This window comes from Orcinus orca, chromosome 20, assembly GCF_937001465.1.
Source record: "Orcinus orca chromosome 20, mOrcOrc1.1, whole genome shotgun sequence".
Taxonomy (NCBI): domain Eukaryota; kingdom Metazoa; phylum Chordata; class Mammalia; order Artiodactyla; family Delphinidae; genus Orcinus; species Orcinus orca.
In genome coordinates this window covers 35,399,960-35,413,775 of record NC_064578.1, presented here as the reverse complement: position 1 = coordinate 35,413,775, position 13,816 = coordinate 35,399,960, and the positions used below count along the sequence as shown (strand labels likewise).

General features: G+C 37.8%; 1 protein-coding gene and 1 long non-coding RNA gene across 7 annotated transcripts in view; one reads left to right on the top strand and one right to left on the bottom strand.

Annotated features, from left to right (window-relative positions):
* Positions 1-577: 577 nt before the first annotated feature.
* The window catches only part of SIAH1 (siah E3 ubiquitin protein ligase 1), a 28,969-nt gene continuing 15,730 nt past the window's right edge, over positions 578-13,816 (bottom strand). For 2 of the 5 annotated variants that reach the window (XM_033418887.2, XM_004264877.4), the window contains exon 2: positions 578-2,591. In XM_033418887.2, the coding sequence (XP_033274778.1) occupies positions 1,741-2,589 (849 nt within the window). In that variant the 5' untranslated portion in view covers positions 2,590-2,591 and the 3' untranslated portion in view covers positions 578-1,740. Of the gene's footprint in view, positions 2,592-3,426; positions 3,545-4,897; positions 5,502-13,816 lie in introns of those variants that run through there. The other 3 variants (XM_033418886.2, XM_049703692.1, XM_004264876.4) reach the window with 3 other exon arrangements.
* On the top strand, positions 5,581-13,117 carry LOC125962738 (uncharacterized). Of its 2 annotated transcripts, none has more exons than XR_007474403.1 (2): positions 5,581-8,841; positions 11,119-13,117. It is a non-coding gene; the product is annotated as an uncharacterized LOC125962738 (long non-coding RNA). The 2 variants fall into 2 exon arrangements; XR_007474402.1 differs by having other exon boundaries at positions 5,581-10,202.

The window sequence follows — 13,816 nt, the reverse complement described above, 5'->3', positions numbered from 1 at the left end:
TCAGGCTAACTCACATCAGTTAACTATATGGTGCTAGTTACAGGTATACTAATAGCAGCTAACATGTTGGGTTAGCTTATTATGTACAGAGCACGGTCCTAGGTAACTTGTATCCATCCCATTTAACCCTTGGATGTAGCTACCATAATTAACCTCATTTCAGTTTACACTAGTAAACTGGAACCCAAGATCACACAGCTGATTAGTGAGAGTTACAGCTAGCATAGGCATGTAGCCCCTGAAGTCTGGCTGTAGAAGCCAGGCTCTTAACCACAAGGCTATAAAATACTAACTCATTTTTTTGTTGTTAAAAAGGGGGGAAAAGTGATCAGCATTTTAACTAATTCGCCTCCTAACAGAGTTGTGAGAATCAAAATCTAAGCAAAAGGAAGGAAAAAACAAGATTCTGTGTAGGCCAGAGACCATATACCCATTCTTTTACTGTACTTTAGAACAGATCTCTATCTACCAAAATTCACAATACATAGTACATTGCTTTTGGCTATAAAATACAGAATTTAACAGGAAAATAACTTTGGATTTTAATCAAACTTGGAGCTAAAGCAGACACTAAGAGTTTTTAATTTGCCAGATATTCTTTTAATGAGAATTATAAAAGACCAAAAACATTTTTTTTGCAAACTGCCTTTTTTTTTAAACAAATGACTTGCTTTTAATTACAAATACTGTGTGAGACGATGCCTTCTTTTGCAAAACCAATAAATACAAGAACAAATTTTAAACATGTGTGATTTGTCCAAGGTATCTGGGGGAGGGGGAGAGCCTGATTTTTTTTTTTCCAGTATTAAAAAAAAAAAAATCAGTACTCCCTAACCTTACAAAGAATAAGTTTGAAGGTATGACTCAACTGGAGAAGAGAGAGAAAGAGAGAGATCACTTTATAGCTGCTTTAAATAGCTTCTGATAATTCTTCCGATGTTACCTTTCCTTTCTGAAACTCATATCTTCACAAAATAGTTGAATTTAAAATATTTCTAATGAACTGATTAATGGGGAAAAAGAAAATATGTATTGAACACATGTATAAATTTTACCATAAACAATTATGCATATCAAAAAGACACTAACTTTAAAAAGGTACCAAAAAAAGTGAGGAAAAACCTGAATTACAGAAAAGAAAGTCAAATTTATTTAATGAAAAACTAGAATTAATAAAAATTAGCAAATACACACAAAAAAATATACACACACAGCAGCACTATGTATTGACTCACATAGGGGAAAAGCAGTGGTCCAAGACCACTCAACATGGCTTGTCAGTTAAAGGAAAAAAAAAAACCAAACACACACACACACTCACGCACGCACACAAAAAAACAAAACAAAAAAAACAAGAACCCAATATTTTTTAACAGTACACTCAATCTACAACAAACACAAATTCAGAATTATTTTACAATGCTTCCTTTCTTAATACAAAAGATGCCCATCTTGGGTGTGTATATATATATATATATATATATATACATATATATATATATACACACACACACATATATATATATTTTATTTTCAGTGGTTTACTGTTGACTTATTTTTAAATATATTAGTGTTACTACATGCAACTGTTTCCTGTATTTAACAGCCTTTCATTTACCTTCCTGTTTCTAGCTTCCACCTACCAAAAGCTTCTGGTTGGTAGGCAGACAGGTGCCTTATTCTCTGTGAAATTGAATGCAACGGTTTTAAACACTGGCCAGAAAATGTTTGATTGCCATTTCAACACATGGAAATAGTTACATTGATGCCTAAATTGCCATTTTCTGCAAAAAGCTGTGCAATGCTGGTGTCAAAGACTAGGCAGTCACTATTCATAATGGCTGTTGCAATTCCCTCATGAATAGATCGAGGAGTGGCTTCCCAAGTCAATCGCCGCCTATGACCATTTAGCTCAAGTCGATAAGCAAAATTTTCAGCTTGCTTGCGTGTTCCTATCAGCTGTACAATTGCAAAGAATTGCTGGTGACCATCGTATTTTTCCTGTTTCTCCAAGACTAACATGAAGTGAAAGCCAAAACAGGACTGCATCATCACCCAGTCAACAGCACCAGGAAGATTAATGTCTGTAGCAAGGAAAACTATATCCTCTCCCTGTAGGGTTGTAATAGACTTATGCTGATGCATCAGATGCGGCATTACAGCATCCAAAGAGCCTTGCCATTTACAGGAAGCACCAGGGCACGGACAGGAATAAGGCCTAAACTCACAGAGCTCTTCGTGGTCTGCTTTTTCTGTGTGTGGCAGAGTTATTTCACATCCAGAAGAGGCATATTTACAAGGAAAAAGTACTGAATTGGCCACCTTCTCCATAGCCAAGTTGCGAATGGATCCCAACGGGCCCCGGCATGTTGGACAACACGTGAGCTTTGGGCGACAGTTGCTACAAACAAGATGGCCACTCTGACACTGAAGAATGGGTGGTAACACATAGTCAAAGCAGACCGGACACTCAAAAAGACTCGCCAAGTCATTGTTGGACGCAGTTGTGCCGGTCAGGGCAGGTACCCTCTGGGATGGTGTACACTTTGAGGTTCCAGTAGGTAATGCTGTTGCAGTCTGACGGCTCATTTCTGTAATAAAAAACATAAATAAAAATAAAAGGAGGCAGGAGAAAAATAATTACAACGATAACTTGTTTTATATAAATAATGTTTACATGCCAGAAATACTTAAGTTTCATGCAGAATTTACTGTAAGCAAAAAGGAAAACGGTTTAAAAAAACATAAATTACTTGAAGTATGTGCATTGTACACTGGATAAAATCTCTTTTCAAAATGTTCCAGAGCACATTTAGAATTCCTTTTCTCTAAAAATAATGTTAAAAAAATCATCCTTGGATGGAATAAATGCTAAAATAGAAACTGGACCATAACAACTAAGGAACACTGTACAAGTAGTTTAAGTTCAATGCAATCAGTTTTGACTGGAATTCCTCCTCCCTCTCTGTGTTCACCTGCCCTACTCATTCTATTTCTTCCTCATTCTTAAGGCAGCTGTTGATAGCTCCAGTGAGTTATATACGTGATCCAAAGGACCACCAGGGCACTCTGATTAACTCCTCCTAATGGTGAACAGTTATCTGCTCTAGAGGTGTATTTGGGAAAGGGAAGGGGTTACAAGGGGAAGGGTCTACTGCCATTCCATCATCCGTCTCCATGGAATGTTAACACCAGCTAGGTATTAACCTTGTTTCCTACTGATCTGTGCCCCCTTCAAAAGTGAGCAAGTATGGAGGAGAAATGGAGGGCCATCCTCAAATAAAAGATTTGAGTCTGGTATTCAAAGAAAGTAAACCATTCTACTCTACTTCCATTCTACAATATAAATCAGGTATAATTTACAAAGCAGGAGAGTCAGGAAAAGATAAATAAAGAATAAAGATAAAAAGCATCAGAGAGACTCACACAACATTGGGGGTGAGGGATAGAGCCAACAGGTAAAGAACTCCTTGTACCCTAGAGTTCACCAGTGTTGCTGAAGCATTCATCAGTACAGTGATAAACATTATTTAATAAATGCCATCTGGAAGAAATGATCAACAATATTAACTAACTTGTTAAGCTAAATGAAAGATAAAACAAGCCACCTTTTCCCAGAAATCTACCTTTGCTAGGATATAGTGGGCCGCTTTCTTGGGGGTGACAAAAAAATCAGTCTACTGATGTCCTAAGAGTATACTCCCAATAACCATAAGCCATATTTCTACAAAATTAAACTCCTCAAATTTAATGTTTTCTCAATTATAATTGTTACTGTTGGAAAGAATTTAACTTCGAAAAAATGCTGTTATCAATGTGACCACATAAATGCAATTTGGCTTCTATTACTCATAGATTGCTCAAGGATAGACACCTTAAATAGGGACTGAGAGTGAAAGAAAAACAAAAAAATGCCAAAACAGATCAATTCCACTGTCACTAAAGGTATATTCTAAAGTACAAGGGGAAACAAAAGTACCACAGAATTCTATCATAATGTGGCTCATCACATGGATTTAGGACAACAGGAATCAACTCTCATCACTGAAGCCCTCTATAACCCCGGTATTCCAGCCCAACAAAAGCACTATAAAGGAACTCTGCTGTAATCCAGTTTCCCCTGAGGAGATTCTTTGTGCATATGATGATCCATGCATTTTGTTTTAGGTCACTAGTAAAACAATGGGCTTATCAGCATTGCCAAAATATCCTGTATGTTTATTTCATGGTCCATTTTATGCTGCTCATTTAAGAGAGCAACATAATAACTGGGAAGTGGTTCCTTGGACACAAAATAAGCCACCAATGCCTTTCAAATCACTAAACCAAAACAGCTAGTCACACATTGAGAGGCAGTAAACTCAGTTTGTATTCAACATAATGTAACTATTAAGCAAGAAAAGTATTACTGTTTTAATTTCTTGACCGAGCAAAATAGTTATACATTTATCATCAATAGTTCAGACTCATGTTACAGTGTACATTATTATTTTTCCAACATTGTAGAAAGCACAACTTAAATTCCTATTCAAAGTGTGAAAACAAGCAAAATGTGGCATCTATTTCTTGTGAATGGAAGTATTACAGGATAGCAGCTACTAAAGCTTCCCAAAGCTCGGAAGGTGGAACCCAGCTCCATCTTCAAAGAGAGAAAGAGCCCCAACCCACACACAGCCCTGCAGTAGGAACCAAGGACTCAAGTGTCTGGACAACTCTGCAGGAGTCATGACATAACCTGAAGTTTGATTTAAATTGATAAAAGTACACAGCTGACCAAAGGAAACATCACTGCCAGCTCAATTATGGTGCAGCCATTCCCTGATCCATTTAGATTCCACTGGCTCACACAACTTTCCCATTTCACAGTTTAAGCAACCCAGTCTCTTAATGGCAGTACCTTTTCTCTTCTTTGTCCCAGATGCTGGTAAACAAGTAAGCAAGACGCCCCTCCAGGAGTACAGAAAAGGTAAGGGAGGCTTCCCCGTCATGAGAAGCCAGGCAGCTCATAGCCTTTCCCCCAGAAGTAAAGACGACTTGCAACAGAGGGCCGTCCTGGACACCTTTTGTTCCTAAACATGTCCCGGGTCAAGTTTTCAAGAAGGGAAGGCACGTGCCCTGCTCCATACACTGCATTCAATACTCCTCAGAAGCACTGGCTACAGAGGCAGAGAACTGAAGCCCCCATCCTGTCTCAAGAGGAGCCGACCACACCTCCCCATGAGCTCAAATTCGCCTGCGTCTCCAAAAATGGGAGCCATTGCCGAGCTGTCCTCTGCTGGGCCCTAAACCTTCGTCTGTCTGTCTCGGAAGTCTATCTTCCCCAAATTCATCGGCTAGGCTCCAGCCAGCTCGGTGAAGAACAAGACTGTAGCGTGCGTGGAAGCGACCGGACGAGGAGTTGCGGTCTCGGTGCCAGCTCGAGCTACTGCTGCAGGGTCCGGCCCACAGCTGGGAGGGCCCGCTCCACGCAGAGTTTCAGACTGTGCTGTGCTCAGGGCGGCGGCTGCCTCTGAGGGCGAAGGGCGGGGCGGCGGGGGGGGGGGGGCGCGGGCGGGCGGGGATTAAGGCTCCACCCCACTCAGCCTAGGGCGGTTCTAAAGCAAGCAGCGCGCGACTCCCACCAGCCACCCAGCCGGAATAAACCCGAGATCCCCGCGAACCTGGCGACACTGCACACGCCACAGCATTTCCACCAGCTTACAAGTAGGTAGAAACACTCCGCTTCTGTAGGCCCAAACAGTCAGATATAGGCAATTTCGGTTGGTTTCGGCTGGTTTCAACCCAAGATCTGCACAGAATATATGGGAAATCCGTGGCCAGACAAGCACTCTTCTCTGCAGTACACTCTCTCGGTTAACCGTGAGAACGCTAGATTTTTATACAGTAAAAACATTCTCCCTACTTCGTTCAATAACTATTTATCGGGCGTCAACTACCTTATTTCCTCAATTGTAACTCACTTCCCCATTTTCACCGCACCTTGTTTTAAACTCCCCCTTCTCCCTTCGAGAAGACTTCGCAGTGAGAGTAGTAAACACACATAACCATATTAAACTCCTGCTTCAACCTTCAAATTGAGATTTTATTCTCTTCCCACTCTAGGAAAGCCAACTTAAACGGCCTTATTAAACAGAGTAGCTTGTTTTGTTTTTAAACAAGCATTACCCTTGCCCCAATAAAGTCCAGGGCCTCAGATTTGCATTGCGTCAGCTCAGGCATTCAGAGGTTTAACCTGTCATTACATCATGCTTAGGGCAGCCTTTAAAGGCAGCAAGAGCTGGTAGTGGGGAGTGAACCCTATGCTGCAAATTGTAGATTGCCCATTTTCAGCATAAAATCTTAACTCTAATCACTTACCCACCCTATATAGTGTGTTCAGTCACCTCAACCTCATTTTGATATTAGGAATAGAAATATAATTGAAAATAGTCTGTTCACTGACAAATATAAATTACTATTACCTAGGTTTTTATTTTCTAATACATATTCATTCTATTCAACAGTTAAGTCTCAGGTTTCTACAGCAGGAGACTTAAAATGTTTTAGGCAGGAAAAACTCCAAACAGAATTAAGACAGAGTCTAAATGTGTAAAACAAATAAAAGGGATGACAGATTTCTCAAGCCAAAGAAAAATTTTTTCCCAAACTTCCAAAGGACCTATACAGATCCTTACAACACTATCTGAAAGCCATTAATATATGGACAAACCTCGCAACAAGTGAGTCAGGACAGTAAAAATGTGAGTGTTCTGGAGCCATCTACACTTGGATTCAAACCCAGTCTTCACCACCCGCTCAGCTGTAAAACTGGGACAATATTTCCAGCCTTGCATGGCTTTTGTCTGGATTAAGGGAGACGGGTAAGTTATATATATCATAGGTGGTACATATTCCAAAATATGTACGTACTCACATAATTCCAAAAGTTAACTTGTTTTGCCTGAGGTCATCAATTAGTTAGAGACATAGAACTTGTGGGTTCCAGATATATACTCTAGAAGATGCCTTTAGCTTGTAAGGTTATCAAAAATGTATACCAAAGATCAACTGCCATTTAACTAATTTTTAGCACAATACAGAATTTCTCCACTAGGTAAAACATTTATTTAAACTGGTTTTACGAGGGAAAATTTCACAAAAACTACATTACACTAAGACAAGCCCACAGAATCCAAAGTTAGCAAAAATCCAAAATTTACCAAGAGTGCACTATTACCTACCCTTTCTAAAATAAAGCCTACATCTCAGGCCCCGTTTGGTATAAAGTTTAAACAGATTTTAATTTAGATAAAAACATTTTAGAATCAGCCTTTAATGTTGCCTTAGTAATTTCAGAGTATTTAATCGTTGCTTTGCCACATTCACAAACTTATGATAGAAATAGTCTTAAACTTTTATTCTCAATTTCATGGGGGAAACTTTGTTTCCTATTATAAATTATAAATGACTGATGAAGAATTTCTCTGATTAAAATGAATACACAACAATGTTGTGCTTTTCACTTTCTTGCCTTTTACTAAAGTTACTGCGGCCTGCAAATAATGGCCCCCCTCAAAGATGTCCACATCCTAATGGTTTGTCTACCTCAGACGAAATTAAAACTAAGGCAAGTCTCCTTAAAATTCAACAGCTTAAAATGCCAAAAGTTAAAAATCAAACTTTGTTATAAAACCATAATGCCAAGAAAAAAATTAAGCAATCTATTTTTAGTTTCCAGAACTGCACCAAAGTAATAGGAATTTTAAAAAATTATACAAAGTATTTTCCTAAAAGCTCTATTTTCCTGAAGATAATTCAGAAGACGTTGTAGCCACAGAATCAGAGTTATGTGTCCAGTAAGAGGGATGATCTGAAGTGGGGAAAGCCCAGGACAAAAGACCTGATAGAAGACCTGTAAAACCAGAAGTCTGAACAAAGGTGATGACAGTAAACGGAGAGGAAAATGCAAACCATAACTTAAATGTGTAAAGCAAAGTACATTTGCTTTTTAATGCCTAACACTGTATTTTGAGGCTTCTACACCTGGTAAAAAAAAAAAACATATACTTAACCAAAACCCATTAGGCACTATGCTAGATACCAAACTGTAATAATGGATGAAATGCAAAGTAGAAGTGAGATGCCTGTGACACATCTAAGAGATGGAACTCTCATACTCTGCTGGTGGGAATGCAAAATAGTATCACCATATCCTGTCACTGAAGAAAGTCCTATTGGAAAGCATGATTCTACATCCTAATTTTATTTTACTAGCTATTATCCTTATTATTTTTATTTCACATTGAATCTATATTAACATCAAGAATAAAAGTATTAACATCTCCCAAAACAAGGCAGGTCATTTAATGTGCTAATAGTGAAACTTTCCCTTTCCCACCTGCCAGGATAAAGACTGTACTAAACTTCAAAACTTTTGTCAAAACAATCATTTAAACCTAACTGCAAACATTCTGATTTCATTTCTCACAACTATATCATAAGACAAATACCCATCTTTTTCTTCCCCTTGAATCCTTAATTATGATTCATTTTTTGGTATGGCCATAGTACCTCAAAAAAGTTTTCAGAAAGGGCATGTAAGCAATTAAGTCTCAGTCTTAACAATCAAGCTCTTGCACAAGCTTAGAATTCTAGTTCACACCCTTTACCCCTAGAACTACATAAATTCTGCTGTCTTCTGACATGTAACTATGTAGATGAAAAATCTAATGTCATTTTTATTTTCATTCATTTGCAGGTAACCTTTTTTACCCTGACAGGTAGCTTCTAAGACTCTTATCTTTGGAAGAAATTTTCATCAAAACATCTAGATACATGCCATCAGCACTTGCCAAACACAAGGTGAGTATTTTCAATCCCAAGACTCAAGTCTTTTACCTTTGTGGACCTTTCTTCTAATTGTTCTTCGACTCTTACCATTACTCAGTTCTTTTCTTCACATAATCCTGATACTGACTCTCCTGGATCTATCTTCAAGTCACTTATATATTTTTTTCTCATAATTCCAATCTTTGTTTTGCACTGCATTCCAAGAGAACTCATTAAATTCTAATTCATAAATTTGGTTTTGCTAAAGTTACCTATCTCTTGGTATGCTAAAGAATTTAATTATGTAGATCCTCAATTTCCAACAAGGGAACAGAGAGTTTGATGGCAGGAACGGCTACTTCCCCTTCCTTTCCCTGAAGTTGGAATGGCCACATAAATTCATACTGCATTGCTCTTGTACTTCCTTAACCCCTCTATTAAAGTTTTCATGTCCCTCATTGGAGCTTCATTGTTGGTTGGTTTCATTCTTACTGCTATAACCTAAATGGTTCCAGGGTCAGCAAGTTAAATACTGAGGCAGAGGAGGGACTTTCCTCCATTCTCACTAAAACAGCTGCCCCAAATATTTATTAATAAGCATACTTATGTACCAGGTATTGTCCTCAATGAGCTTCCAGGTTAAGCATTTACCCCCTGCATTACAGACAGGAAAATAGATTTCAAAATAAATATTTCAGATCACAGAACTACTTTAAGAAAAAAGAAAAAAAAAGGAAGTTGGAGCTATCTATCGAGGAGGACTTAGAAGAGGTGACAAATGGCATCCTAAGCAAACAGACATTATGAAAAATTTTAGACTTGGAAAAGATCTTAACCAGCTCTCTCATTTTCAGAAGAGAAAAATGATACAGAGAAGTTAACTTGCTAGATGTCGTATAAAGTAGGTCAGTGTTCTAATCTGGGCAATATGTTATAATTTCCTAGATCCTTTCAAAGCAGATATGCTCTGGATATTTTCTAATTCAACTTGAAAAATTAACCTTTTCTGAATTTAAGTTTAATAAGATTCAACTGTCTTGCTTTCGCTCCTGACACAAGAGAGATCCCAATGTAGCCAGGAGAGATTAAAAAAAAAAAAGATGGGAGATAAAACCTGAAAAAATAAGAGTTACCTTACGTCAGCTCCTTAGAGGGGCCTTTCCTGATCACTTTATTTCTAAAGGCCAGATCACCCTTCTTACTGTCTTCATATTATCTCTTGCCATATGAAATTCTCTTACTAAATAACTTACTTATTGTCTGTCTTCTGCCCGTCTCTCTCTCCACAATACCAGCTTTTCACTGATAACAGCAATTCTCAAACTTTTTTGGTACCAGGAACCCTTTACACCAGTAACTGGCAAACTACAGCTACAGATCACTTGCCTGTTTTTGTAAGTAGTTTTACTGGAACATAGTTAAGCCCATTCATTTACATATTATCTGTGACTGCTTTCAAGGATGGAGTTAAATAAAAAGTTGATCCTATGACTCCTAAAGCTAAACCTATCTGGCCATTTAAGAAAAAAATGTCTTTACTGCTTTAAAGTTTTAAAAAATTATTGAGGACCCCAAAAGAGCATTTTGTCAATGTGGTTTATATGTATTAATATTTACAATATTAGAAATTCAAGCCAAGAACTTTAAAAATATTTATGTTAAAATTACCATCACATTTTTTACAAAACAATTAAAAATCTATTACATAAAATGTTTATGAAAAATAACTATCTTCCATAATAGGGAGAAGAGTGTTTATGTTTTACATTTTTTGCAAATCTTTTTAATATCTGATGCAATAAAAAATACTGTTGGATATTTAATATCTGCTTCTGCAATTAATCTGTGAAGATACCACATGTCATGTAGCCTCTGGGAACCTCACTTTACTCTCATGTCTCATTATTGTGAAAAAAAGTTTTGACCCTCAAAGGGTCTTGAGAACTCCCAGGATCCCTGAACCACTAACTTCTGGTTCAAGAGCTCTGTACTACAATATAAACTTCATCAGCATAGACCTTGTTTATTTTGCTCACGCTTCTATCTCCAGCACCTAGGACAGTACCCAGCCCAGACCAGGTACTCAAATATTTCTGGAAGGAATGAATAAATCAAGTACAACAGTATGAAAGATTCCAAATAAAAGAAATAGCATGTATACAACCACAACTCACTCATCCCTGATGACCCCTAAGGTAGAATATATCTGTTACTTGCTATAACATTAAAGAGAGTGAATTCACAACTAAGATTTAAAATTCACTTTAAATAACACTATTTTACAACACACTATGCTTATCTTTGACAAAGGAGCAAAAGGCAACACAATGAAGAGAGTCTTCAACAATTGGTGCTGGAACAGCTGAGTATCCACATGCAAAAAAAAAGGAATCTAGACACAAATCTTACACCTTTCACAAAAATTAACTCAAATGGATCACAGATCTAAACGTAAAATACAAAACTATAAAACTCCTAGAAGATAACAACACAGGAGAAGATCTAGATGACCTTGGGTTTGGCAATGACTTTTCAGAAACACCAAAGGCATGAACCAGGAAAGAATCAATTGATAAGCTGGACTTGATTAAAAGTAAAAATGTCTGCTCTGCAACAGTCAGGAGAATGCGAAGACAAACCAAAGATTGGGAGAAAATGTTTGTAAAAGACATATCTGATAAAGGACTATATTATCCAAAATACAGCACAGAACTCTTAAAACTCAACAAGAAAGCGAACATGCCAATTAAAAAACGGGCAAAAGACCTTAACAGACACCTCACCCCATCAGATATACAGATGGCAAAGGAGCATATGAAAAGGTGCTCCACATCATTTGTCATCAGAGAAATACAAATTAAAACAAAAATAAAGTATCACCACACACCTTTTAGAATGGCAAAATCCAGAACACTGACAACAGCAAATGCTGGTGGACATGTGGAGCAACGGGAACTCTCATTCATTGCTGGTGGAAATGCAAAATGGTACAGCCACTTGGAAGGCAGTTTATTCAAAACTAAACGTATTCTTACCATAAGATCCAGCAATCATGCTCCCCGGTATTTACCCAAAGGAGCTGGAAACTTATGTCCACACAAAAACCTGCACATAGATGTTTACAGCAGCTTTATTCATAATTCCCAAGACACAGCAGCAACTAAGATGTCTTCCTATAGTGAAGAGGTAAACTGTGATACATTCATACAATGGAATATAATTCAGAAATTTTAAAAAATGAGCTATCAAGCCACAAAAACATATGAAGGAAACAAATATATACTGCTAAGTGAAAGAAGCCAGTCTGAAAAGGCTACATACTGTATGATTCCAACTATATGACATGCTGGAAAAGGCAAAACTGTGGAGACAGTAAAAAGATCAGTATTTGCCAGAGACTGGGCAGGGAGGGGATGAAGAGGTGGATCACAAAGGATTTTTAGGGCAGTGAAACTATCCTGTATGCTACAGTTGTGGGTACATATCATTATACATTTGTCAGAACTCATATAATATATAGCACTAAGAGAGAACCATTAATGTAAACCATGGACTTTGGGTGATAATGATGGGGCAGGGTGAATACAAGAAATCTCTGTATCTTCTGTTCACTTCTGCTGTGAATCTAAAACTGCTCTAAAAAAATAAAGTCTGTTTTAAAAAATAATAACAACACTATATGGTGAAGTAAATCATTTTATCACCATAAACACAGTCTAAAAAATTGAATATATTTTCATACCAGTTCTCTAAGTTTTCAAAACATTTGTTTGTGACATCACAGTTCCATAAACCCATTCATTCCTAGGTAGTAGTTTCATTTTTTAGTAATGCACCACTGGTAACCTACCTTAAGAATATACCTATGCATATACCTATATTAATTACTTTGATATTGGGCAAAACTACAATATCCTGGGTCCTAAGTTGCTCATTTGTGAAACAATAAAACTAACAACAAGATTTTTGGACTTTAACTGAGATCAAGTATGTGGGAACATTTGGTATATTATTAACAACACACTCAGTGATGTTTACAGAGCCATACTAGGAACCCTGCAAGGAATCACTAAATTAAAAAGACCCAGATTAGGGCTTCCCTGGTGGCGCAGTGGTTGAGAGTCCGCCTGCCAATGCAGGGGACACAGGTTCGTGCCCCGGTCTGGGAGGATCCCACATGCCGCGGAGCTGCTGGGCCCGTGAGCCATGGCCGCTGAGCCTGCGCGTCCGGAGCCTGTGCTCCGCAATGGGAGAGGCCACAGCAGTGAGAGGCCCGCGTACCGCAAAAAAAAAAAAAAAAAAAAGACCCAGATTATACAGGATTTTACTGAAAACTGTTGTTTCAACGTACTGTGTTCATTTTCATAACCTCAACTTGGGACTGTCGGAAACATGATAAAGATAACAGAGTTTGCTATGAAAGAAGCTTCAAACTGAGCATCTACCAACCTGTAAGGCTTCATGTCAGCAGCTTCATATACAGTCTTTATTTAAGACTCATAAAGAAGGGTGTATCTCCATTTTGCAGATGAGGAAATTGAAGATCAGAAAAATTAAGAAGTAATAAGAACAGAGCCAGACTGCTTCATTCCTGAATCTTATTTTCTTTCAAATAACTCTAAAAAAAAGTATGTATAATCTTCTCACTCTGGCACAGAATATTCAACTTAGCATCCAACTAATCTTCAATGTTTATAAAAATTGACCAAAAAAAAAAAGTCCCCTAAATTCTTTAAGTTAAAACTGTAGTCATAGCAAGTAAGTTGCTTTTTGAAATTTTCTGTATCAAAGTGGTATAATCTAACAGCCATTAAACCATTAGACATTAAATCAAAGCAAAGAATCGAGAAGAGAGGTAAGAGCAGAGAAATATATAAGAAGCAGGGGACTTCCCTGGCGGTCCAGTGGTTAAGACTCCACACTTCCACTGCACAGGGTGCGGGTTCAATCCCTGGTTGGGGAACTAAGATCCCACATGCCACATGGTGCGGCCAAAAAAAAAAAAAAA